General features: G+C 33.4%; 2 protein-coding genes across 2 annotated transcripts in view; one reads left to right on the top strand and one right to left on the bottom strand.

Annotated features, from left to right (window-relative positions):
* LOC139502987 (uncharacterized) overlaps positions 1-25,872 on the top strand; it is a 46,933-nt gene that overhangs the window by 20,207 nt on the left and 854 nt on the right. The gene's annotated exons all lie outside the window — the stretch shown is intronic.
* On the bottom strand, positions 15,416-25,803 carry LOC139503244 (uncharacterized). The gene is made up of 7 exons (XM_071293003.1): positions 25,761-25,803; positions 25,487-25,554; positions 24,164-24,289; positions 22,031-22,198; positions 21,295-21,383; positions 16,270-16,369; positions 15,416-15,687 (listed from the first exon to the last, which is right to left on the bottom strand). Exons 2-7 carry the CDS (start codon positions 25,548-25,550, stop codon positions 15,416-15,418), a joined length of 819 nt encoding a protein of 272 aa, XP_071149104.1. The 5' UTR covers positions 25,551-25,554; positions 25,761-25,803.

Raw genomic sequence — 25,872 nt, forward strand, 5'->3', positions numbered from 1 at the left:
TATTTTCATTTCCCATTACGGGTTTCATAAATTTCCTAGTAATGCAATATAGAATTCTACTGATATAATTTATTTCGTCCTTTACATGGACATTTCACTCACATGAAATAACATTAATCTCGTCTGATTTTCACAGCAAACGAGCATATACTTGAAACTTTCTGGTTGGTTCCACGTGAATCTTATGATAATAATTGATGAATAAATCACCGGAATTTAGTACACGTTAAATTCACGTAAATTTTTAAAATAAGATTATTCAAATAATATGTTTTTTCTAAAATTTAATTAAAATCATGAAAAATACCTTCATATTTGTGTAAAGGACACGTGAAAATAACATGAAAAATACCTTCATATTTTTGTAAAGTTCACGGGAAAATAACATGATATATATATATATTTCGTGTGATTCATTTGAATTACTGAGTTTTAACTCCTCACTTTAAGACAATGGTGGTATCATTGCTTCATCCATGCAGAAATAGAGTATACTCTAAAAATTTGATTCAGTTAACAGTTGCTCTGTTTTTGATGGTCGTTTAACGTTCAGTGGCAAATAGTTCATGCATGTTCGGGAAGATACATTACAATTTTGAAAACAGTTGTTTATAAAAGACACATTTGATGCACCAGTAAAAAAAGGTTTAACATTCTGTTAGTTGCGAAACTTATATGAGGGAAAAAAATGATCCTGAAAAAATACACATTCTAAAAAGTGAAATAACAAACTCAAAGAAAAATTCAAAACTTATATTCTAGACTTGCTACGTACATTAGTATAGTGTACTCTGCGTGGTGTAAATGTGTGAGTTGGTTGCTCAGCAAGTCGGACAAACATTGCAAACTGTATGCAAAATTTCACAAAGTTCAACAATCTGTCATTTGTGGAAAATTATTTACAAAAGAAATCTTGAGATCATATATGCATTCTTTAAAGTAAAAAAAAACTGCGAAATAGAAAAGTTCCAGTTGAAATTTCACATGTTGGAGATGTAAGCCGGAGTCTGTACTCTGCGTGCCTATTTTATTTCATTAAAATGCCTAATCCAGCAACCTGTCATGAACAAAAAATAAAGAAAATCCAGACGATATGCGCACCTTTAATATGAGTAGTAACACCAGGTACATAATCTAACCTGCAGCAAAAAGACTACGAAGTGCGGGATTGACGATCGAACGGACATGGATGGACCTATATGATGATACGTGCTCTATTAGGATTTTGGTGACTAAACATTTTTTTGAATATGCAGTTCATATAATGGAAAGGTAATTTGGAGATCTATAATGAAGTAGCAATGTAAGCAAGCGAACATTTCAGTCATTTTGTCTTTGGTCGAAAGTTGATTAATTGGAATTTTACCGCTCCTCCTTATTTCATTATGGCTTGAATTTTCTCCAGAAGAATAAAAAGTTTTAAGACTTAAACAAATATGTACTAAGAGACTGAAATGTTACTGTGATAATTATACTCCACATACTTATCAAAACTCTCCAATTTAAGGGCCCAATGTTTACTAAACCTACAAATTAGAAGTAAAAAGATTCTCGTCCAATTAGCATTAGTCACAATTTGCTTGATGTCTTTGGTTTTGATGTCGTTAAATGTACAGATGTTGCTTTCTTATTTTATAATTGCATACCCCAAATCTCCATTTATCATTCTAACAGCCAACTGTTGTACATATATCATATTCCATATATATTTTTTTCTTTGTATTTGTACGATTACAAATAAAGTCTCAAGTTACCCCACTTTCATAATGAGCAAGCGGTAACGTAGATATTTCTGTGTGCGTAAATGGTCGTAAACTTTGTCGATTTCTTTGAAAAAATTAAAGTCAATGATCTAAATTTTAACAACTAAAGTTTCAAGTGACGGTTGTAAATTGTAGGATTGATTGCTGATTGCTTAACGTCCAGTTGTAAATATTTTATGCATGTTTAGGACGATAACAAGTTAACAATAAATAATACATCCCGAACAGCCAAATGGACGCCCACTTTGGAAGCATTTTATTGCCGGTTGGAATTTCTATCTGTAGTCACCCTTGGGGTGTAAATTGTAGGATTTAAACAAAATATAAAAATTATGAACATTGTCAAAAAAATAAAATGAATTTGTACTCACTACGAAATAAGTGAAAAACTCGGCGAGTCTCGTTTTTCATGGTGTTTCTAATGCTAGTGCAAATACATTTTATATTACAATGTACATGTATATATATATACAAATAGTATATTTATCCACATAAAGAAATGCATACAGTTCTTTTTTACATGTATATAGATCAACATGAAAGTTGCATACTTGTTCTAATAGCTCCCTTTGAGACTGTAAAACTCCTCGGGCTTTTCCCGACGCCTAGAATATGAGCACTATGCCCCTCAGGGCCTAAAACGGCAACTATGTAAATTATCTTCCAGTCGTTTTGTCTTCGAACTTGTACATGTCTTCCTATATCTATGTATATTGTTTCCAACTCTAATCACACATAAAAAAAATACACTACCGCCGAATACCCATGCAAGCGTAAATGAACACGAATATAAAATCTGAATGATTTCAAGATCCAGCTATTTCAGTCTCTTTCTGCCGTTTGAATAATAATTAGTCAGTCGTTTGCTTATAAATTGCGAGAGAAATATTTGTAACGGAACTAGCCTGATTAGAGCCAGTCCCGACTATCAACTTGCGTTTATAGATACTTGGGGTTGGCTTTAATCAGACTGTAACTAACGGGACCTGATTTTTTCTTATTTTTTTTTTGTCGAATCAAGTTACCATGTATTTCTCAGGCTACGCTTACTTTTCAGGCTTCACTCCGATGTTGTTGTCTATCCCGTGTAACATTTGTCTATAGGATTACATATCTAGCACTTTAATTTAAAAATGTTTCCGAAACTATATCGGATTTACTCTGTACAAACCAATGAATTTCAGAGACTGTTTACACAAACACAGAGAAAGTTATTTGACAAAATTAGCAAGTTAAAGTTAAACCATTTCTTTACATTCCATACTAACAAACTATTTTCTGTATAAGTTTCGAAGTCTGCTTGTATTGTGCTTTTTCGCCTTATTCTATCCGTATTCTCATCCAAATAAATTTCCTTTTTCCATTTTGCCCGTGCGGTGTTTTAAAAGACCCTTTCAACACGAATTAATAGATGTAAAATTGCCTGTGTTCTTTACACATCATACTAAGTTTTTACTGATTAGATTTCTATCTTCAAAACAAATTTTGATAGTGATACGGCGTTTATCATGAATAAATGCAAAAATAAATCAAGAATAAAATAAAGTGATAAAACTCAGTCTATTATGCATAAGAACATATATAGATAAATCAAGCAGATGCTTAAATATTAAAGAAACAGAATATCTAAAAGTAAAGTAATACATTTTTAAAGTAGTAGAATTGCCGGAAAACTATATTTAGCGAATACGTTAACCGTTATATATTGCATCAAAACTCTCGGCACTCTGCATTTAGAAAAAGTTACCGTTAAAATGTCACATAGTGACCCAAAATCTTTTTTTTTATTATTTAATCACTTTGTGATAGCAATACCTGCTGCATTGGCTTGTATGTGTGAACGGTATTCGATAACGTCAGGAACGGTAACCCGTGGCGTAACGTCATTCGGTATTGTGTTATCTTAAGGAAGCTGGCTTGTCACGTTTTAGATTTTTTGTCAGATTTTCAGAATCGTATGATTTTAACCATTTGAATGCCTTGAAAAAATTTGACCGGTGACCCTCATTTTTCTTTTTGCTAATCTGATACATGTATAATGATAAGCCATTTGTAAAAGTCTTATAAAATTTTGATTACTTTTTAACAGTTTTTGAGAACTTCAACTTGTCAATGAAAAAGCTATGAAAAGTCAAGGCAGAATATTTTTTCGCCACAATTTCAATGGCTCATATCTTGAAAATAAGCACGGTGACCTATATATTTTTTTTGCTCTTTGGATTCCTTTATTAATCTCCTATCTATATACATTTTTTTTTAAAGTTAATTACTTTGAAACTGAGAAGCAAACTCCCCTAATCGTTATTGAAATTATGTAAAATAGTTTAACTATTTTATTTTCACATTAATTGCAAAACAAAATGGGTACAAATTACGAAAAAAACAGAAAAATCATCAAAATTGGTTTCTTTCAAAAGGTCGGAGCATAAAAGAAGTGCTCCAACATATTATGTTTTCTTAACCATTTTATTTAAAGTCATATCAAACAAAAAAGCAGGTTAACAAAAACATGTTTGGCTCCTCAGAGGTGTACACCCTTAAAGAATTTGACATAATGAAGCTTGACGACTTTGATGAACGAAACCAGGTATTTATAACCACCCTTATATAATTAAAACCCAACGGAAAAGGAGCCAAACACTTCCAAATAATGTCAGAAATTAACAGGGCCAAATTGTTCTTTTCAATGTTGATGTATACAAGCTACCCTTCTGGTTTATTAAATAATGTACAATTTGACACAAGAATGAACTTCTTTAGACGAACAGCTGAAAATATTGATTAAATAACATAACGCTCCTATCGTCAAAACAGATACAAAAACAAAGTAAGTAACAAAAGAAATTTAGGAACTTACCCCAAGAATCATCGCTTCAATGACAAGGAAAATGTCACTTAAATTATGTCAGAGCAACCTGAGAGTTCATCTTGTCCAGAGGCAGTTTTTCAGAAAAAAGTATTTCAAAATTGCATCCCAAATGCAAAAGAGCATGACAAAGACCACCGGGATCCTTTTAAAGAGATTATTCTACTTGGTACTGTAATTCACCAGTTGGTCGTAACATTTTTTGGCTCTTCTTGGAACAATTTATAAATCAGTTTAGTAAAAGAGGGACAGTCAAATTCATAAATCGAGAACAAACTGACAACGCCATGGCTAAAAATGAAAAAGACAAACAGACAAATAATAGTACACATGACACAACATCGAAAACTAAAGAATAAGCAACACGAACCCCACGAAAAACTAGGGGTGATCTCAGGTGCTCCGGAAGGGTAAGAAGATCCTGCTCCACATGTGGCACTCGTCGTGTTGCTTATGTTATAACTCATCTGGTAAATAGTCTAATTCGGTAGGTCACATTCATGAAAGGGAAGGATATTGTAGTTACGACGAAAGGAACATATCCGATATTATTTGTGAAACGGTTATATCCTAACGGTCAACCACCTCGTGGTGGCGTACGTAAAATATATGAAGGGATGATTTCAACTTCACTATTTGGAACTCTTGGTTTAATAGTATACAAAAGAGAAGATGTGGTATGATTGCCAATGAGACAACTATCCACAAAAGACCAAAATGACACAAACATTAACAACTATAGGTCACCGTACGGCTTACAACAATAAGCAAAGCCCATACCGCATAGTCAGCTATAAAAGGCCCCGATAAGACAATGTAAAACAATTCAAAAGAGAAAACTAACGGCCTTATTTATGTAAAAATTGAACGAAAAACAAATATGAAACACATAATTAAACAAACGACAACCACTGAATTACAGGCTCCTGACTTCGGACAGGCACATACATAAATAATGTGGTGGGGTTAAACATGTTAGCGGGATCCCAACCCTCAACTAACTCCTTGTGAGCAGCAACCCTCTATCAAGAAAATCATGATAGGAAATGCACGCACGGGAATATCGTATCAATTGGGAGATATGCAGGTGCTGATGGAATGTTTCTACTTAGAAATGGAAAGTTCACAATTGGAAAGCTGAAATCATCTCGTCGTAAAGTTTTGTTTTCAATATATGAGGCCGACTTAACTGTATCTGTAGTATCGTTTATCTCTAGTTCGATGGGTTAGATGCGTTCCAAATATTCACCAAACTTTGAATTATTTAGTGAAAGAACATCATCCATATAGCGGAAAGTAGAGTTAATGGATATCGCTAACTTCTTAACTTACTTCCTAAGAAGTTCCTGCATGGAGTCAGCCTCATAATGATAAAGAAACAAGTCGGCAAGAAGAGGGGCACAATTTTTTCCCATTGGAATGCCAAACATCCGTTGAAAAACATGTCCTCCTAACGTAACAATTAGGTTGTCAATTAAGAAATCAAGCATCTTGATAATGTCAGTTTCAGAGAATTTTTTATTAGAATCAGAGTGATCCTTTACAAAGTATGATTTATCCCTCCATAAGACAAGATATTTGTATCTACGTTGGCTATTCTTTTTTTATGAAACAAAGCAATACCAACTTTTACAATTTTTCTTTTAAGTTGGAATGTGGAATACTTGTGTAAAGTGTAGAAAAGTCAAATGTAATACTATTACAAGTTGAAATAGAGTTAGATTGTAAATACTATAAAAGATCTTTGGAATTTTGAAGTATCCACATCTGATTCACGCCTCCTCTAGAATAGGTGTGAGTAAACTTTGTTCGTTATCGCAAGTTTAAACAAATTATTCAATCCGAGCGACTATTGCAATTTTTCTAAAATAAAGAAGGTACCTTGCAAATGCTATAATCATGTTTATTATTAGCCACACAAGTGTCTCGATTTGGCAAATATATAAAAAACTTCTGACAAGCCAAATTTGAATTGGGACAAATTATTTTTGCTGAAATGAAGGAAAGAAATCCAGATGCAAATGCATTGCCGGTCCCAAGTCAAGAGCTAACATTACCTCCGCCTGCTCCTAATAAACAGCTAACACTACCTTCTCCTGCTCCTAATCAATAGCTAACATTACATTCGCCTTTTCAACAAATCAACAGCTAACATAACCGTCACCTGTTCAACAAATCAACAGCTAACATTACCGTCGCCTGTTCAACATATCAACAGTTAACATTAACTTCGCCTGTTTAACAAATCAACATCTATCATTACCTTTGCCTGCTCCGCATCAACAGTTAACATTACATTCGCCTGCTCGACATCAACAGCTAACATAACCATTACCTGCTCCAAATCAACAGCTTACATAACCTTTACCTACTCCAAATCAACAGCTATCATAAACTTCGTCTTCCCCAAATCAACAGCTTACATTATCTTCGCCTGATACAAATCCACAGCTAACATTACCTTCGCCTGTTCTACAATCGACAGCTAACATTAATTTCGGCTGCCCCATATCAACAGCTAACATTACTTTCGCCTGTTCAACAAATCAACAGCTAACATTACCTTCGCTTGCTCCAAATCAAGTTATTACATTACCATCGCCTGCTCCAATTAAACAGCTAACATTGCCTTCGCCTGTTCAACAAATCAACAGCTTACATACCGTCGCCTGCTCTAAAACAACAGTTAATATTACCTTTGCCTACTCCAAATCTACAGCTAACATTACCGTCGCATGTTTAACAAATCTACAGCTAACATTATCTTCGCTTGTTCAACAAATCAACAGCTAACATTACCTTTGCCTGCTCCAAATCAACAGGTAACTTTACCTTCGCTTGTTCAACAAATCAACAACAAGCATTACCTTCACCTGCTTCAAATTAATAGCTAACATTCCCATCGTCTGTTCAAGTAATCAACAGCTAACATTATCTTCACCTGTTCATCAAATCTACAGTTGACATTACATTCGCCTACTCCAAAAGCTTACATAACCTTCGCCTGTTAAAGCAATAGACAGAAAGCATTACATTCGCCTTCCCAAAATTGAAAGCTAACATTACCTTTGCATGTTCAACAAATCAACAGGTAACGTTACCTCTGCTTGCTCCATTACAACAGCTAACATTACCTTCGCCTGCACCATATCATCATCTATTTTTACCTTTCCCTGCTCCAAATAAACAGCTTGCATTACTCTTCCCTGCTCCAAATCAACAGTTGACATAACCATCAACTGTTCCTAATCAACAATTTACATTACCTTCGCCTGCTCAACAAAACCACAGCTTACATTACCTTCGACTGTTAAACCGAAATCGAAAGTTAGCAATACATTCGCTTGCCCCAAATTGACAGCTAACATTTCCTCCGCCTGCTTAAAATCAACAGCTAACATTAACTTCATCTGTTCCAAATCAACAGCTAACATACCTTCCCCTGTTCAACAAATCAAATGCTGACATAACCTTCTCCTGCTCCAAATCAACAGCTCACATTACCTACGCCTGCTCCAAATCAACAGCTCACATTAACTTCGCCTTCTCCAAATAAAAAGCTCACATAACCGTCGCGTGCTCTAAATCAACAGCTAACATTATCTTCACCTACTCTTAATCAACATCTATTATTAACTTGGCCTGCTCCAAATCAATAGCTAACATTACCCTCACCTGTTCCAAATAAATAGCTAACACTACTTCGCCTGTTCAGCAAATCAACAGCTAACATAACTTTCGTCTGCTCCAAATCTACAGCTATTATAACCGTTGTCTGCTCCAAATCAACAGCTAACATTACATTTGCCTGCTCCAAACCAACAGTTAACTTTACCTTCGTTTGTTCAACAAATCAACAGCTAACAGTACCTTCGCCTGCCCCAAGTCAACAGCTGACATTACCTTCGCCTGCCCCTATCAAAACAGCAAACATTACCCTTGCCTGCTCCAAATCAACAGCTAACATCGTCTACTCAAAATCAACAGCTAATAAAACCTTCATGTGTTCAAAATCAACAGCTAACATAACATTTGCTGCTCCAAACCAACAGCTAAATTTACCTTCGCTTGTTCAACAAATCAATAGCTAACAGTACCTTCGCCTGCCCCAAGTCAAAAGGTGACACTACCTTCGCCTGCCCCAAATCACCAGCAAACTTTACCTGTGCCTGCTCCAAATCAACAGATAACATTGCCTTCGTCTACTCCAAATCAACAGCTAACATTACTTCCCCCTGAACAACAAATCAAAAGCTGACATTACCTTCGTCTACTCCAAATCAACAGCTAACATTACCTTCTCCTGTTCAACAAATCGACAGCTAACATTACCTTCGCATGCCCCAAATCAACAACTATTATTACCTTCGCCTGCTCCAAATCAACAGCTAACATTTCCCTCGGCTGCTCGAAATCCACAGCTAAGATAACCTTCGCCTCCTCCAAATCAACAGCTAACATAACCTTCGCCCCTCCAAATCATCAGCTGCTAGCATTAACACTGCCTGCTCCAAATCAACAGCTAACAGTACCTTCGTCTGCCCCAAATCAACAGCTAACAGTACCGGCGCCTGCCCCAAATCAACAGTTACAGTACCTTCGCCTGCCCCAAATCAACAGCTAACAGTACCTTCGCCTGCCCCAAATCAACAGCTAACAGTACCTTCGCCTGCCCCAAATCAACAGCTAATAGTACCTTCGCCTGCCCCAAATCAACAGCTAACATTACCTTCGCCTTTTCCAAATCGACAGATAACATTACCATGTTCAACCGTTTCACTTTCCACTCCGGATAGATCCATTGTCAATGGCGTCCAAATAACAAGTTACACAAATGACATAGAGTGGAAATCAACTCTCTGGTATCAACATAAAGGTGTTGTTCAGCAACTGTGACACTGCTCCACAAATTCCAGTATTTTATGGTTGAAACATTTGGTGCATCAGCATATATATGAGCAATATATAAATAATTAAAGTCCGTGTGATATAAAATTGATTAACGTTTACCGGCCATTCAAAACAATAATGTTTGTCTTGATTTCGTGTTGTTCCGGTAAAAAACAACGCTGTTGTCATTTGATTTTGCCATGTGATTATGGACTTACCGATAGGATTTCCTCTGAGTACAATATTTTTGTAATTTTACTTTTTAATAAAACTATGAATATCTGTGATTAAATATGTAAATATTTAAGGATTGTATCTAATTATTCCAAAAAGGTAGTATCCTACACTCCATAAGAAATAAATTAATTTCCAATGAGTAGTTCCGGTAAGACCCCTTTTTGGCCCCAAAATATAGGAGTTTTACAAAATTGTTAAAATGTAAAGTTTTAGTTATTTACTGGAAAGTATAATGCTTCTGCTACATAAATATGGGCTGTTTTTGACAATACAATGCACATATATCGGGTACTAGCATCACTAAGGCATGCTAAATTACTAAAAATCTTCACTATTTTAGCATGTAAGTTAAATTTTAGACGTCTTAAATGAAAATGGACGCATTTGCGTTCATTCTTAATATTGAAATGTAAGTTGTATTTGATGATAATACATAACATATATAAAGGTTGGAGATGAACACGGATGCGGCCACTTTCATTGTTGACAAAAAACATCTGAAAAGTGACATTGTTTTGGCATATTTGATAGATTTTTCATATTTAAGCTTGAATTTGAGCTTTTTGAATGACTAAATCAGTTAAAATCATTCACATTAACTAATTGAATCAACTGAAATAGACACTTACGTGTTTAAAAAGTGTCCAAAATCTTTCGTTAGATGAATCTGAAATTTGACAGCTTTGAGGATCTATCCAATGTGCGAAGTGCATAGTGAAATTGATGCTATTGACAATGTTTAGGAACTAGCCAGATTGGGAAGTGCAAAGTAAAGTTGATGACATTGACAATGTTGATTCATAGATTGAGTCAAAGTGTCACGACCAACTGGAGAATTACAGTGCCAAGTAGAAGAATCTTTATAAAAGGATCCCAGTGGTCTTTGCCATAACCAGTTGCGTTTGGGATGCACTATTGAAATGTTTTTTTGTCTGAAAAGATGTTTGTGGACAAGACGGACTATCAGGTTGCTCTGGCATCATTAAAGTGACATTTTCTTTGTCATTGAAGTGGTGTTTCTTGGTAAGTTCGTCCATTTCTTTTGTTAATTACTTGGTTTTTGTATCTGTTTTGATGATTTTATCAATATTTTCAGCTCTTCCTCTAAAGAAGTACATTCGTATGTCCGATTGTACTTTATGTAATACACCAATAGGGGAGCTTGTATACATCAAAATAAAAGAGAAAAAATTGCTCCTGTCAATTTCTGATATAATTTGGAAGTGCTGTGTGGAATTTAATTATGTAAGGGCGGTTTTAAATCCTCGATTTCATTAATCAAAATCGCCAAGCTTCATTATGTCGAATTCCTTAAGAATGTTGATATGACTCTTCAAAAATGGCAAAGAAAACATCTTAGGGTGGTGCACTTCTTTTTGTGTTCCGACTTTTGAAAGAAACCAATTTTGATGAATTTTCTTAATTTTACCCATTTTTGAGATAATTAACGTTAAAAAATCACAGTTTCAATTGAACTTTTTTTCTTAATATCAGTAAAGATGAAGAGGACCAATCTAAATAAATAAAATTGAACAAATGCGTTTTCGTATCAAATAAACCATGCTAATAATTTTGTATTTTGTTTTCTTCTATTTTTAAAAACAAAATGCTTATTACTCAACAACTACTGATTGTTAATAGATATTTGTTTTTCCGAGAGCGAAGTTTGATTATAGCATTTTCAAAATTAATTGATATTTTCCCCTTGCATCACATGATTTTGAAAAAAAAAATCAGATCGAGAAGATTTGAGAACAGCATTTAGTCAATCGTTCATTTTTTATTTAACTAAGGTCGTTTGTTTTTCTCGTTTGAATTCTTTTACATTGTCATTTCTTGGCCTTTTATGGCTGACTATGTGGTATGGGTTTAACGCATTGTTAAAGGCCGTACGGTGAACTATAGTTGTTAATGTTTGTGTCATTTTAGTATCTTGTGGACAGTTTATATTTATATTTATATGGATCTTGTTTATATACCAGCTTTGATTATTTGAAATATCTTCAAATTTTCACTTCTTCTTAGTAGTAATACTACATTTGTATAAACTTCAAGATTAACCTGTATTATTAAAACCGTTTTTTTTTCTAAAGTGAATTTTTTCGAAGGGTTAAATATATCGTAGTGGTGTCTTGCCATGGCTTTGTTTGGACTTGTTTGTTTGCTTATTGTGCCTTGAATGTTTGTCCCTAATATTTTATTAACTGTGCATTTGAATTCAGATATCGCCGATCAAAATTATTTGTTTATAATGTATTAATTTACGTTTTTTGATTGAGTTAAGCCTGCCAATTGATATTTTAGCGTGTGTTTTTCTATGTTATGATGTTATTACATGTTTTAGAAAAAGGGAGAAAATTTAGATCCATTAAAACGTTTAATCCCACTGCAAATGTTTGCACCTGTCCTAAGTCAGGAATCTGATGTACAGTAGTTGTCGTTTGTTTATGTACTTTATACGTCTTTCTCGTTTCTCGTTTTTTTTATATAGATTAGACCGTTGGTTTTCCCGTTTGAATGGTTTTACACTAGTAATTTTGGGGCCCTTTATAGCTTGTTGTTCGGTGTGAGCCGAGGCTCCGTGTTGAAGGCCGTACATTGACCTATAATGGTTTACTTTTTTAAATTGTTATTTGGATGGAGAGTTGTCTCATTGGCACTCACACCACATCTTCCTATATCTAGTTGTCTCATTGGCAATCATAAAAACATCTTTTTTATATACTGTTCAAAGAGTGTGTCCTCATTTTTTACAGATATATATTATCGTAATGATTACATTACCAGGCTTTTTAATGTTTGCTCTTTCTGTTGATGACGCAATGTTTAAGATCTTTTGTCAGGAATTTCATTCTCCATATGAGAAGCACATAGTTTTCCCCTTTTCAATATATACGCATGCCCCGTATAAACGCGCGTGACATCCCCGGGGAAGATTAAGAGACATACCACGGGGCTATTTATTTTTTAACGACGTGCGTTGTTCGGTGTGAGCCAAGGCTCCGTGTTGAAGGCCGTACATTGACCTATAATGGTTTACTTTTTTAAATTGTTATTTGGATGGAGAGTTGTCTCATTGGCACTCACACCACATCTTCCTATATCTAGTTGTCTCATTGGCAATCATAAAAACATCTTTTTTATATACTGTTCAAAGAGTGTGTCCTCATTTTTTACAGATATATATTATCGTAATGATTACATTACCAGGCTTTTTAATGTTTGCTCTTTCTTTTGATGACGCAATGTTTAAGATCTTTTGTCAGGAATTTCATTCTCCATATGAGAAGCACATAGTTTTCCCCTTTTCAATATATACGCATGTCCCGTATAAACGCGCGTGACATCCCCGGGGAAGATTAAGAGACATACCGCGGGGCTATTTATTTTTTAACGACGTGCGTTAACCAATCAAAATCCTAGAGATATACTTAGCCGGGGTTACAATTATGATACTGGTATTATGTAGTTAAAGATGACATATTTTGGCTTTGATATTGATTCACTCATAGTGTGTTTACATCGGAAATAAACACATTTATTTTAAATCCAGATGTTGGCATGATACGGGCAAGGTTCTTAGTTTATGATAGTTTGATACTTAACCCCAAACGGGGAGGATTGTGCTTGATATTCATATGAGGAAGACACTATCTTTCAAATAGTTAAATCAATATATGTTAATGTATGTATTATTGTCATTTTGTTTTGTTTCATTTGTTACCTGAACTGACATCGGACTGGGACTTCTTTTGAACTAAGTTTTCCCCATATCGGATAGAGGTATATCTGGAGGGTTGAGATATCAAAAACATGTCTGACATCCTGCATAATTGCGCCTGTCTAAAGTCAGAAACCTTTGGTTTTGTTAGTCTTGCTTGATTTTTCATTTCATTTTGTATATATTCGGTAAACTTAAATAAATTACAATTTGCGATTTTTTTTATTGTAATTTGTATAATACATAAATTACATTGAAATAATTTAAACTCTTTCAGCGTGGCATCAACATCAGTCTGTGATAAAGTTATCTACAAAAAGACAAAATAAACGTAACTGAAAAGGCGTATCATTCATAGTCCATAATAATACATATATATGTTATTAACTACACATTTATCAAATTTCGGCGAGTAATAGATCATTTTTCACAGCTATTTCGTATAATAGAGGGGGAAGGACCTTTTACGGGACGTCGGGATCGTTTTTTAAGCTCGGGATTTCGGTATTGACCCTTTTTGGATCCGTTCTAATTTTGGGAGGTCTGGATATAATTGGTTTTAAATTCGCGACCTCGGGATTTCATATTTTTAAACCCGGGATTTGGGTATCAGGACACCTCCGACCTTCCCATCATAATATGTAGAAGCGCAAATTATATTTCGGTGAATTTCGTTAAATCAGGTTCGGAACAAACTTCGTTAAAGAAATTATTGGGAAATATATGATAAGATTTGAACAAAAAACTGATGTATTCAAATGCAGCTGTATTAAGTTATTTCAAATTGATTGACTGATTGACAATTGTAGAATAATTTTGTGCTTACTTTTGTTGGAAGACAACATATTCAAGAAGAATTTGTTGTAGTATGATGTTATAAAAATTGATGTATAATATGTGCATACCAATTTATTTCCCCTAAACGAAATTGTGTTCATAAATTTTCATAAAATAAATTAAAACGGTAATTTCTGGGATTTTGAATTGTTACTTCGTTCGAAAAATGTATCATTTGCTTTCACGAAATGATTTTCAGCATTGTAAGTTGCCAACAAATGCTTACCAGAGTACATGTCGTAGCGTTTGATTTTCAGAAAACATGTATAAATTGAGAACACACCCTGAATTAAATGCATGTTTAAAAATGTAAAAAGGCAACAGAAGTAACCGATGTTCAGAAGTCATAAAACAACGGGACAACAGAAACACTTAAGTGCAACAAAACAAACGTCTCAAAGAAATATAGTTTCCTACATTGCAATACGTGTATTACGATATTTCTCCACTAGAGACAGTTATTTTATTTAAATCGCGAGGCTTGCCGAGTGTCTCAATAATTAAAATCTAAATTTCGAGAGTTGCAGTGTAGTATCGGAGTCTGTTTCTCTGATGATTTTTATCGTTCTTTTTCACCGATTTTCAGAAAATTTTCTAAATCGTGACCTCACAATTGGAAAATTCAGAAGAAAACAAAACATTTCAACTTCATAATCAAATTTCAACTTATCATTTGCCGAACACAGATATTTCATTAGTGAAGAAAAATATTTTTCTCTCACCGATCAAGAATTGTCAAAATAGCACAAACATTAGAGAAACGAAAATATTTGATAACAACTGCCATGTTCTTGACTTGGTACAGGACATTCAAAGAAATGTTAACATGTGTCTAATATTCATCTGTTTTTTTACCTAACATAAACTGTTCAAGTGGTGCTCTTGCTAACACGTTAGTTTTCTCTGCTTGCTTTACCCATGAGATTATCATGATTTTGTTTGCATTACATAATTTCCTATTTTTGATTTCTTCTGAATTTTTATGATCTTGGATAGTACATTTAGCATAACTGGTTACGATGAAAAAAATTTAAAACCAAAATAATATTCACAGTTCGATATTACACATAAAGCACATAAACAGATGACGTTATCATGAAATCAAATGGTAAAATATAATAACATAAAGGCTGTATTGAATACTTGCCGAGATTCACAAATAATTCCTTTGTAGTCATTACAGTCTTCATCACCCCATTGATATTGATAAGATTTAACCAATGCAGCACAATTGGCAGGTTCATCTCCATTTGTTCTCCTATTATCTGGTTGAATCAGTGTTCCTTGATACCAGTCAGTGTATGTCAAAGGTTGACCAGAAACCCACACGAACGTGTCTTCGGTATTGATGTCAGTGAGACCTATCCACCAGTCTTTAAAAAAACAATTGACTAACTGCTATGAAACATATGGAAACAGGATTTTCAATAAACATATTCGAACATACATCGATATAGGAAGATGTTGTGTGAGTGCCAATGAGACAACTCTCCATTCAAAAACAATTTATAAAAGTAAACCATTATAGGTCAATGTACGGCCTTCAACACGGAGCTTTGGCTCACACCGAACAAAAAGCTATGAAGGGCCCACAAATTACTAGTGTAATACCATTCAAACGGGAAAACCAACGGTTTTATCTATATAAAAAACGAGAAACGAGAAACACGTGATCTAGGTGTTTTTACATCCCGATCTTGAATAATTTGGTGGTTGTAACGTTTGGTATTCTTGTCTTTCGTTTTTTTGTTTTTTTTTACTGTCATACAAGTTCAGTTAGCTATAGCAAGTAAAATCTCATAAAAACTGTTCTACGAGTTTTAGCAACATGTTTATACATATTGGAATATGTAAGTCGGTTTAAAATATTTCATAGGATCCTGTTTTATTCATTTAATTTTTTTCCTGACATGATCAAAATGTTTTATTAAGGGACACAAGTCAATAGTTTTTACCATTTGTACTTGGGATTAATGAAACTATACGTTTCAAAAAGATGCTTTCTTCCCTGGTTTCCACAGATATAGGTGTTTGACCTAGTCGTCCACATAAACCCTACAAGTACAACATATTAGGTAAACAGAAACGTAATTATCAAAAAACACAAATTTCACTCTTACAGACAATATATCAATAAAATGTTACAGACATATGTTAATTTACCATTGAAACATGTCGGCACATTTTAAGATATCGGTTTTTTGTTTTTGTTTTTTATAAGTATGTAAGAATATTATTTCGTGAAAGTAATCAAATTTGTGGCAGATTAGATAAAGTACAATATTTTTACGTGAAAACATCTTTTTACAAGAAACATCTACATTTGTGAAAAATCAACTTATAATTTATTTAAATTTTAGACTGAAATATAATGCATATATATCCGATGGATAAATCTGTTGTAGAGTTGTCACTGGCTCAGACGTACTTATAAATATAATTATTTGCTGTGACTGTATCTTACATTAATTTGTAGGATCCTTTACAATAGATAATTGACCTGATCTGTAACAATAATATCTCCATGCGTTATATATCATGTACTGTAGTACGACGATAGATTAAAGCTGACGTGGAAAGGTAACACACGGCAACTGAAAGCTTTATTTTTTGTAGAGCCCAGGTGGTCGTGTGGTCTAGCGGGACGGCTGCAGTGCAGGCGATTTGGTGTCACAATATCACATTAGCATGGGTTCGAATCCCGGGGAGGGAAGAACAAAAAATTTGCCAAAGCAAATTTACAGATCTAACATTGTTGGGTTGATGTTTAGACGAGTTGTATATACATAATGTACACAGCCATGTATCACCATCATTGATGGCGATCCGATGGATAAATCTGTTGTAGAGTTTTCACTGACTCAGACGTACTTATAAATATAATTATTTTCTATGACTGTATCTTACATCAATTTGTAGGATCCTTTACTATAGATAATTGAGCTGATCTGTAACAATAACATCTCCATGCCTTATATATCATGTACTGTAGTACGCCGCTAGATTACAAATGACGAGGAAAGGTAACACACGGCAACTGAAAGCTTTATTTTTTGTAGAGCCCAGGTGGTCGTGTGGTCTAGCGGGACGGCTGCAGTGCATGCGATTTGGTGTCACGATATCACATTAGTATGGGTTCGAATCCCGGCGAGGGAAGAACACAAAATTTGCGAAAGCAAATTTACATATCTATGATTGTTGGGTTGGTGTTTAGACGAGTTGTATATACATAATGTACACAGCCATGTATCACCATCATTGCTGGTGATCCGATGGATAAATCTGTTGTAGAGTTGTCACTGACTCAGACGTACTTATAAATATAATTATTTTCTGTGACTGTATCTTGCATTAATTTTTAGGATCCTTTACTCTAGATAATTGAGCTGATCTGTAACAATAACATCTCCATGCCTTATATATCATGTACTGTAGTACGACGCTAGATTAAAACTGACGAGGAAATGTAACATACGACTACCGAAAGCTTTATTTTTGTGAAGCCCAGGTGGTCGTGTGGTCTAGCGGGACGGCTACAGTGCAGGCGATTTGGTGTCACGATATCTCAGTAGCATGGGTTCGAATCCCGGCGAGGGAAGAACAAAAAATGACTGAATAAATAGTCAACGATCAATCTTACAGGGCGATGGATCATGTAATATGATTCTGTACACTACAAAATATAATATATAACAAGTCAAAAAGGGTACAACATCACCATTAAATAACTATAAAATATACAAATATTAGATATTTCGGATAACAGATACCCTTCTTCAATAATAGCACGATGTCAAATGAATCATGTCAATATATTCAAACTGAGATACTTTTTCTAAATCTTGAATTTATACAATTTAAGTGAACACCACAGACGCTGATAAAATTTTAAAATTTCCAAACACGGCGCAAAGATTACAAAGATATGCCAAATGAAAATAGTTATTTTCGTTGTGAACTGGCACAACTCTAGATTTCCAAAGGTTGTGACAGTTTAGACGCGCTAACAATAACAGCCGCAATGACCTCTTACAGTACAAACGGAAGAGACGCAGCAAAATAGTCCCGTTTGTTCTTACATACAATCCAGCCTTTAATAACCTTTCACGTTTGATCCGTGCCAAGTGGCAAACTATTGCCAAACACCCTAAATTATCCAAGATCTTTCCCAATCCTCCTGTCTTAGCTTTTCGGAGACCAGCAAGTCTGAAAGACTTATTTGTTAGAGCTGACGTCTCCTCAAATAAAAGCTGTTCAATTGCAGGATGGTGCAAGTCATGTGGTAACAGACGTTGCCTGACTTGTCAACAAATACTGAATACTCAAACATTCACTTGCCACTCGACTGGGTCTGTGTACACTATATATTGCAATGTAACTTGCAAAACCCAGAATGTTGTATGCATCCTTCAGTGTCGATATGGCATGCAGTATGTTGGCGAGACAGAGAAGCCATTCAACAAACGCATGAATGGTCATCGAAGTGACTACACTTGCAAGCCCGACCTACCAGTAAGTCGTCATTTGAGATCACCTGGACACACACAAGCTGATCTCAAAAACCTTACCATCACAATCATAGACCACAACGAGGGTTGGTCGAAGGTCGACAGAGTCGCTCGGGAAAGATTTTGGATCAGAAAGTTACGGACAGTTTCCCCAGAGGGCATAAATGAAAAAACATAGAATGAGTCCCTCATTTTCCTGTGACCACCTGTTTCAAACAATGCCGGATTTAGTACTGGCTTTACAGTTCGAAATTATTTTTAAAAATAACAGTTTAAATTGCAGGTTTCCATTGATTCGGGATGATGTATAAGTACGTTGCCACGTTCAATTATTTTAATTCATTATATAAAACTTATTTTTTCAATCATTATTAGACTGCTATTCGTTTGGGAGGCTTAAATATGTAGTTTCTGTTGTAATTGCCCTACCGTTGTCTAATTTATACCATCCTGGATCGGTTAGGACATTTTTTATTTTTTTGTTTGAGGACTGCCCTCAATGCAGTTATAACATCTCAACTGTCACAACCTTTGGAAATCTAGAGTTGTGCCAGTTCACAACGAAAATAACTATTTTCATTTGGCATATCTCTTTGTAATCTTTGCGCCGTGTTTGGAAATTTTTAAATTTTATCAGTGTCTGTGGTGTTCGCTTAAATTGTATAAATTCAAGATTTAGAAAAAGTATCTCAGTTTGAATATATTGACATGATTCATTTGACATCGTGCTATTATTGAAGAAGGATATCTGTTATCCGAAATATCTAATATTTGTATATTTTATAGTTATTTAATGGTGATGTTGTACCCTTTTTGACTTGTTATATATATATATATATATATATATATTTGTCAGTAGAAAATCTAACTCTAACACTGTTTGGTGTAATTTTCAGACTTATATATATATAATTGAAGGCATAAATTGCACTACTAGTACTTCAGTTTAATGTCCCTTATGCAATAAATAAGTTTATTTTAGTAGTTTCAAATATTTATTCAATACCGGAAAAGTTGCACTTAGTGACTACTTCAGCCGATTTCATTGAGCGTGAAGCCAAAAATGTATTATCGTGTTAGCTTGGTTGTAAGCTGAACCGTGAAGTCATTGTTAGGTCAGGTGAACTACCCTCCTTTAAGAAAAAAGATTAGTCCAGCAGATTACCAATTTATCAGTCTAAAGGACTAGGCTACTTCGAAAGGAGGGTAGTAAACCCGACATAATAATGACTCCACGGTTCAGCGAACAAGCAAGCTTACCACAGATTTACCGTTTGGCTTAACATTCAGTCCTGCAAGTGAAGACATTCAGAATGAAAATAATAAATAGATCAACATTAATTGAAAGGATAAATTAAGGCTGAAAATGAGTGCACCCGCACGAGCGGGGATATAACTCACAACCTCAGTGTTGACTAGTTAGTGATTACAGAAGTATTACTTAGACCAATCGGCCACCGAGACCCTCTTATAAATGTTTCTAATCAAATTCAAATGTTTTGGGGTTTCATTAAATACTACTAATCAATAACTGTTTTGTTAAAAAAAGGCATAACATTTTGGATAAGATAAGGAGATGTGGTATGATTGCACATGATACTATACATGGGCGATCAGTGTGTTAATTTCAGGATATATATCGTAGAGATAATTAATATTTAGAGAAATTTGAAGATGTTCATGCCTCTGTCATCTACACATCTTCATGAGTGTTTTTTACGTCTTAACCCCTGACCTCATCGAAAACTTTAAACTTTGTTTTCAGTGTTTCTTTCTTTAGAATATTATGTTGAGTGTTAAAAAGTTCACAGTGTACAATTCTGAAAGTGACAAACAATGGCATTGCACAAGATATGTACATTTGCTATACATACTGTATAAATCTGATATTGAATATCGTCAATAGAAGTTTTAATCCATTTAAGTTTTTTAATGTACCTGTAATCATCATGTGAATGTGAAATACTATATTCATAAGTGGTGGAATCTGTTTCTCTAATGATTTTTATCCTTCTTTTTCAAAGATTTCAGGAAAGTTGTGTACGTTTTATGTGACGTCATAAGGCAGGGGATCGCCTTTTTCCATGACGTCAGAATAGGAAAATTCAGAAGAAACAAAACATGCAAAACAAATTTAACGTCCCAATAAAATTTCGACCAATCTTTTGCTGAAAACTAATTTTTCACTAGAGATTAAAAATATTTTTCTAACACCGGTCAGGAAATGTAAAAATTGCATGAAAATTAGAGAAAAAGCATTACAACAACTTTCAACCAAAATGTACAAGAAAACTCTTATGAAATCCAAACAAGTAGATATCTCAAATTCTTTCATAAGTTTTAATGTTTTATAGATAATTACTCAAGTATATCTGTCTAAATTCATTTAGTTTTGTGGTTTGAATGATTTGAATGTCTCCCCTCAGGCTTTTAAAATGTAAAGCACGAAGAATGTCAAATAGTAATACTTACCAATGCAAATTCATAATATAAGGTGGTACAAGTTATCGTGTATATTTTGTCATTAAAAGAAACTTGGTTGTCGCCTACTGTCGGACATACTATAATAGATAAATTAATAAAAAATCAATAATTATTTATCCGTATGATAAGGTTACATTTTAATTCCCGTTTACCAAAAATGGAATTCGCTTTTTTGTATGCTCATTCATTTTGTTGTTTCATCATTATGAACTTATTTTAATTTCTTTTTCTAAGATTGCGGTTAAATATTTCCTAGTTAGCTTTGTGAAATAACAAAAATACTGAACATCAAATGAAATTAAAAACTGAAAGTCCATTTTCAAATGGCAAAATCGAACAAAGGGAAAACAACTGTCACATTCCTGATATGGTACATGCATTTCCTTATGCAGACAATTGTGGATTATTTTGGTTTACTTACTTAACCTCTCACTGTATTACAATCGCACATAGTTACATTAAATTGAAAGCAATGTATAAGAAAAATTAACAGATCATAAAGCTTGAATGTAAACAACTTTGGGTACAACAGTCAATTTTGTAGTGTTATCTTTATCCCAATAATAGAACAAAAAAATATTTGAACAAAGAATAAGAAAACAGCATATGACACGTTTAATATAAAGTACATTAGCATACACCCGCTTGTGAAAGTTTACACAATTTTCAATAAAATGACAAATGTTTACCTTCTGAATAAATATTTACTAAATGTTTCACTTACCATAACATATTGGAATGTCATCATCCCACCCAGAGTCTGTACATCTGAGTGATTGACTTCCTCGTAATTCATATGGACTTTTACATGAAAAATTGGCAACATCCCCAATGTCTCTACCATTCACAGAAACCATTCCATTTGGTTGCGGTTGAAGATCTTCACATTGAACTGACAATTGTAACCGTTAGAAATAAACTCACCATAGATACCAGGATTAATTTTTGTATATACGCCGTACGCGCGTTTCGTCTACAAAGACCCATCAGTGTCACTCGAATAAAAAGAGTATAAAAGGTCAAATAAAGTACGAAGTTGAAGAGTATTAAGGACCAAAATTCCAATAAGTTTTGACAAACAGCTTAGACAATATATTCCCCAAGTAGAAAAGGCTTAGTAGTTCCAAAATTCCAAAGTTTTGTAAACAGTTGATTTATAAATATGATCATATCAATGATAATCCATGTCAAAACAGATGTGCTAACTACTGGGCTTGTGATACTCTCGGGGAATTAAAACTCCACCAGCAGTGGCATCTACCAAGTGGTTGTAAATAAAGTCATCATAGATACAAGGATTACGTTTTGTATATACGCTAGACGAGCGTTTTGTTAACAACAGACACACTGTTATAATTATAATGATGATGATAATAATAATAATAATAATAATACTAAAAAAAAGTAATAATAATAATAATAATAATAATAATAATACTACTAATAATAATAATAATAAAAAAAGTAATAATAATAATAATAATAATAATAATAATAATAATAATAATAATAATAATAATAATAATAATAATAATAATTATAATTATAATTATAATAATAAAGATAATGATTATTATAATTATAATTAAAAATAAATTTTTCAGAGAACAACTGATGATCTCTCCACTAGAAACAATATATTTTGATCCCATTAATATTAAAATTTGAACACAAATATCATTTCCTGTGCTTACTTTTAGCTAATTTTAAACAAATATATGGTTTATGTACACATTTTTATAGATAATGTGTTATTCACGGTTTGAAACATTTCCTTTCTGGTATCATATGATAACTTAATTGACACTTATTCTAAAAAAAAGAATGATTTTCTATACTTTTCACAAGTACAAAAAATAAGCTACCTTCGTTTAACACAAGGTCACTTCAATACCTTTATCTTGCATACAATTTAAATTAAAGCATCGATAAAAAAAATTAAAACGTTAAGTGTACATATAACATTGACCTCAATTTGAAAATAAGTAGCCAAAGAACTTCAATCAAAACACCTTTCCAATGCCAAAGTATCCTTCCTACTAAAGTGTATGTGTTACGACAAAATTCTGTGGTCGATAACTTTATCGTTTTTTTTAAAAGAAGTAAAAAAATCCAATTAAACGTTAGAACACGACCTCCGTCTTGACCTTTATTCTCTAAATTTTTTTTAGGACCACGGACCTCAAGTCAAAAGACCCCAGGATGTAAAACTTACATTTCTTAGTTACAAATGCATGTCACTTATACCAAATGCATCAATGAAAATAATTCTCACTTGAAATCTTTATACTGCTTTGTCAAAGTAAATGAAAACATTAACCGTATGGCAGAGGCAATTTGGAACAATACATTTGTTGGTTGCAAAGGTTTCTTAGGTAGAAAAGCCTTAGTTTTTCAAATATTACAATTTTTGTAAACAATTAATTTATGAATATAGCCATATCAATGATAATTCATGTCAGCACAAAAAGTGTTGACTACTGGGCTGAAGCCATCTTATCGACCATCGAACTGACTTGCGACGACTTCTGAAGAAAATAACAGCAAATTAAAAATCGATATTGATATAAATAGATATCAACATCATGCAAATATATTGTTTTAAGTATTCTTGACATTAGTCGTGAAAACATTATAACCAGTTCAGACATAGTTTTGTACTCAGGTAAATATAGTATCAACCGTTAAGCTTTGTATAACTGATTACAATACCATTTAAATTGGCATTATAATTCACAAAGAACTTAATTGAATTTTTCGAATTTCATAAGCATTGTAAAGTGACAATTGTTGGAGGCGGAAAAAACTATTTCATAATTGTACCGTATAAGCTTCAGTACATATATAACATACTTACATTTGCAACATGGCCCACCTCTACAACATTTTCCTATATTTGTCCATCCTGATCCGTAAGCCGTTTCACAAGTATTTCCTCTCTTTGCGCATGTTCCATTCGAAGCATGACATTGCCGAGTAAGACCTTAAGAAAATGTGCTACCATTAAACTTAAATTTGATAATTGAACAGATTAATAAATGACGCAACATTGAATTGGTAAGAAAGTTATCAAATAAATTAATCAATATATCATACAATTATGAAATATAAACTGTAGGTTCGTTCTAAAGATGAAAGCATATATGTTCATAATACCGTTACTACAATCCTGACGACTTTTTACAAAAAAAGACTTGTTACTAGGTGCGTTCTATAAAATAAGCAACAAGAGATGCCACATGTGAGTATATGCTTACGCTTCTGTAGCACCTCGGATTATCAATGCTCTTCAACTTTGTACTTGTTTGGATTTATAAATATTTTGATATGAGCGTCACTGATAAGTCTTATGTAGACGAAACGCGCGTCTGGCGTACTAAATTATAATCCTGGTACCTTTGATAACTATTATCCTATCTTTTTTGTGTGCGTCATTCATGTTTCTCGGTCTTTAGTTTTCTATCTTGTATTTTGTGTACTATTGTTTATCTGTTTTGATTAGATTTATTCTCTTTTACATCAGAGCATCTGTATTAAGACTTTTGTATAAGCTTAAAAAATAACCCTACTGTCTTTACAATATAAAAAGGTCAAACATCACTATCTATTATACTTTTATTTGAAGTTAAACATTAATATTGAAATTAATTGTAAAGCTATTCTACCTAATATTAATTCAAACTTTTTCTCGTTTCACACAATAACACATGACACACTATTATATAATAATCTTTTGAAATTGATAAGTAGAAAAGAAGGTGAAAAACAAACATATTAATCAAAATTGAAATAAGTCTAACGACAAGTATATCATGACTCGTGGTCATCTACATTCCGTGAAGGGCGATCAGTTTAATCCATGGTAGTGCCACTCCCATCTTGACGATTTATACTTTGAAATAAACCTGCCTCGAACATTTATTGATTAAGTCTAATAAACAAATCTATAAGGTCAGGGAATCTGTATAAGAAAGCATGAAATTGTGTAAACAAACATCCGTGTTTAATTGAGCTATAAACATGATAAAGGTGCTACATAATAAAGGAAATATTTAAATGGGAACACATAATAATTATTTATTTTAATTAAAATTCGTTTTTTAGGGGATATGAGTTCTCTATTGAATGATTGACTGATACTTGTGTTGTATGGAAAATAAATATGAAAAAAACTTCTTACTGCCTGCATTTACCACGTGACATATGGTGAAGATGACAGCGACCACACAACAAAATGTTGACATAATTCTGAAAAAATATAAAGAAAATATTCAGTAGTTTTAAACTAATCTTATAAATGAAATAAGATATAGAAGATATACCAACTGCGTTCATATATCAAAAATGACTTTTTTTTTCACTATTTCCCCTGTAAGAATAACTTAAACAAAATGTTCGTGCATATAATGAACACTGAGAATGCTAAAAATTTGTCTAAAATGTACAAAACAAACCTGTGTCTTCCAAGAAGTAAATCTATAACTGAAAGATAATAACAGTGATTTATAATAAATTGATCTTAAATTGAAACACGCAACAGCTGTCTAATTGCACACCTTCTATTGT

The sequence above is a fragment of the Mytilus edulis genome, chromosome 14 (assembly GCF_963676685.1).
Source record: "Mytilus edulis chromosome 14, xbMytEdul2.2, whole genome shotgun sequence".
Taxonomy (NCBI): Eukaryota; Metazoa; Mollusca; class Bivalvia; order Mytilida; family Mytilidae; genus Mytilus; species Mytilus edulis.

Excerpts from the sequence above, each read along its gene's own strand:
- LOC139503244 (XM_071293003.1), bottom strand. The coding sequence starts at position 25,550 with ATGTCAACATTTTGTTGTGTGGTCGCTGTCATCTTCACCATATGTCAC. Across the intron at positions 24,290-25,486 it reads TCACGTGGTAAATGCAGGCA|GTCTTACTCGGCAATGTCAT; the intron begins GTAAGAAGTTTT and ends CATTTTCTTAAG. Across the intron at positions 22,199-24,163 it reads AGGTGGGCCATGTTGCAAAT|TTCAATGTGAAGATCTTCAA; the intron begins GTAAGTATGTTA and ends TACAATTGTCAG.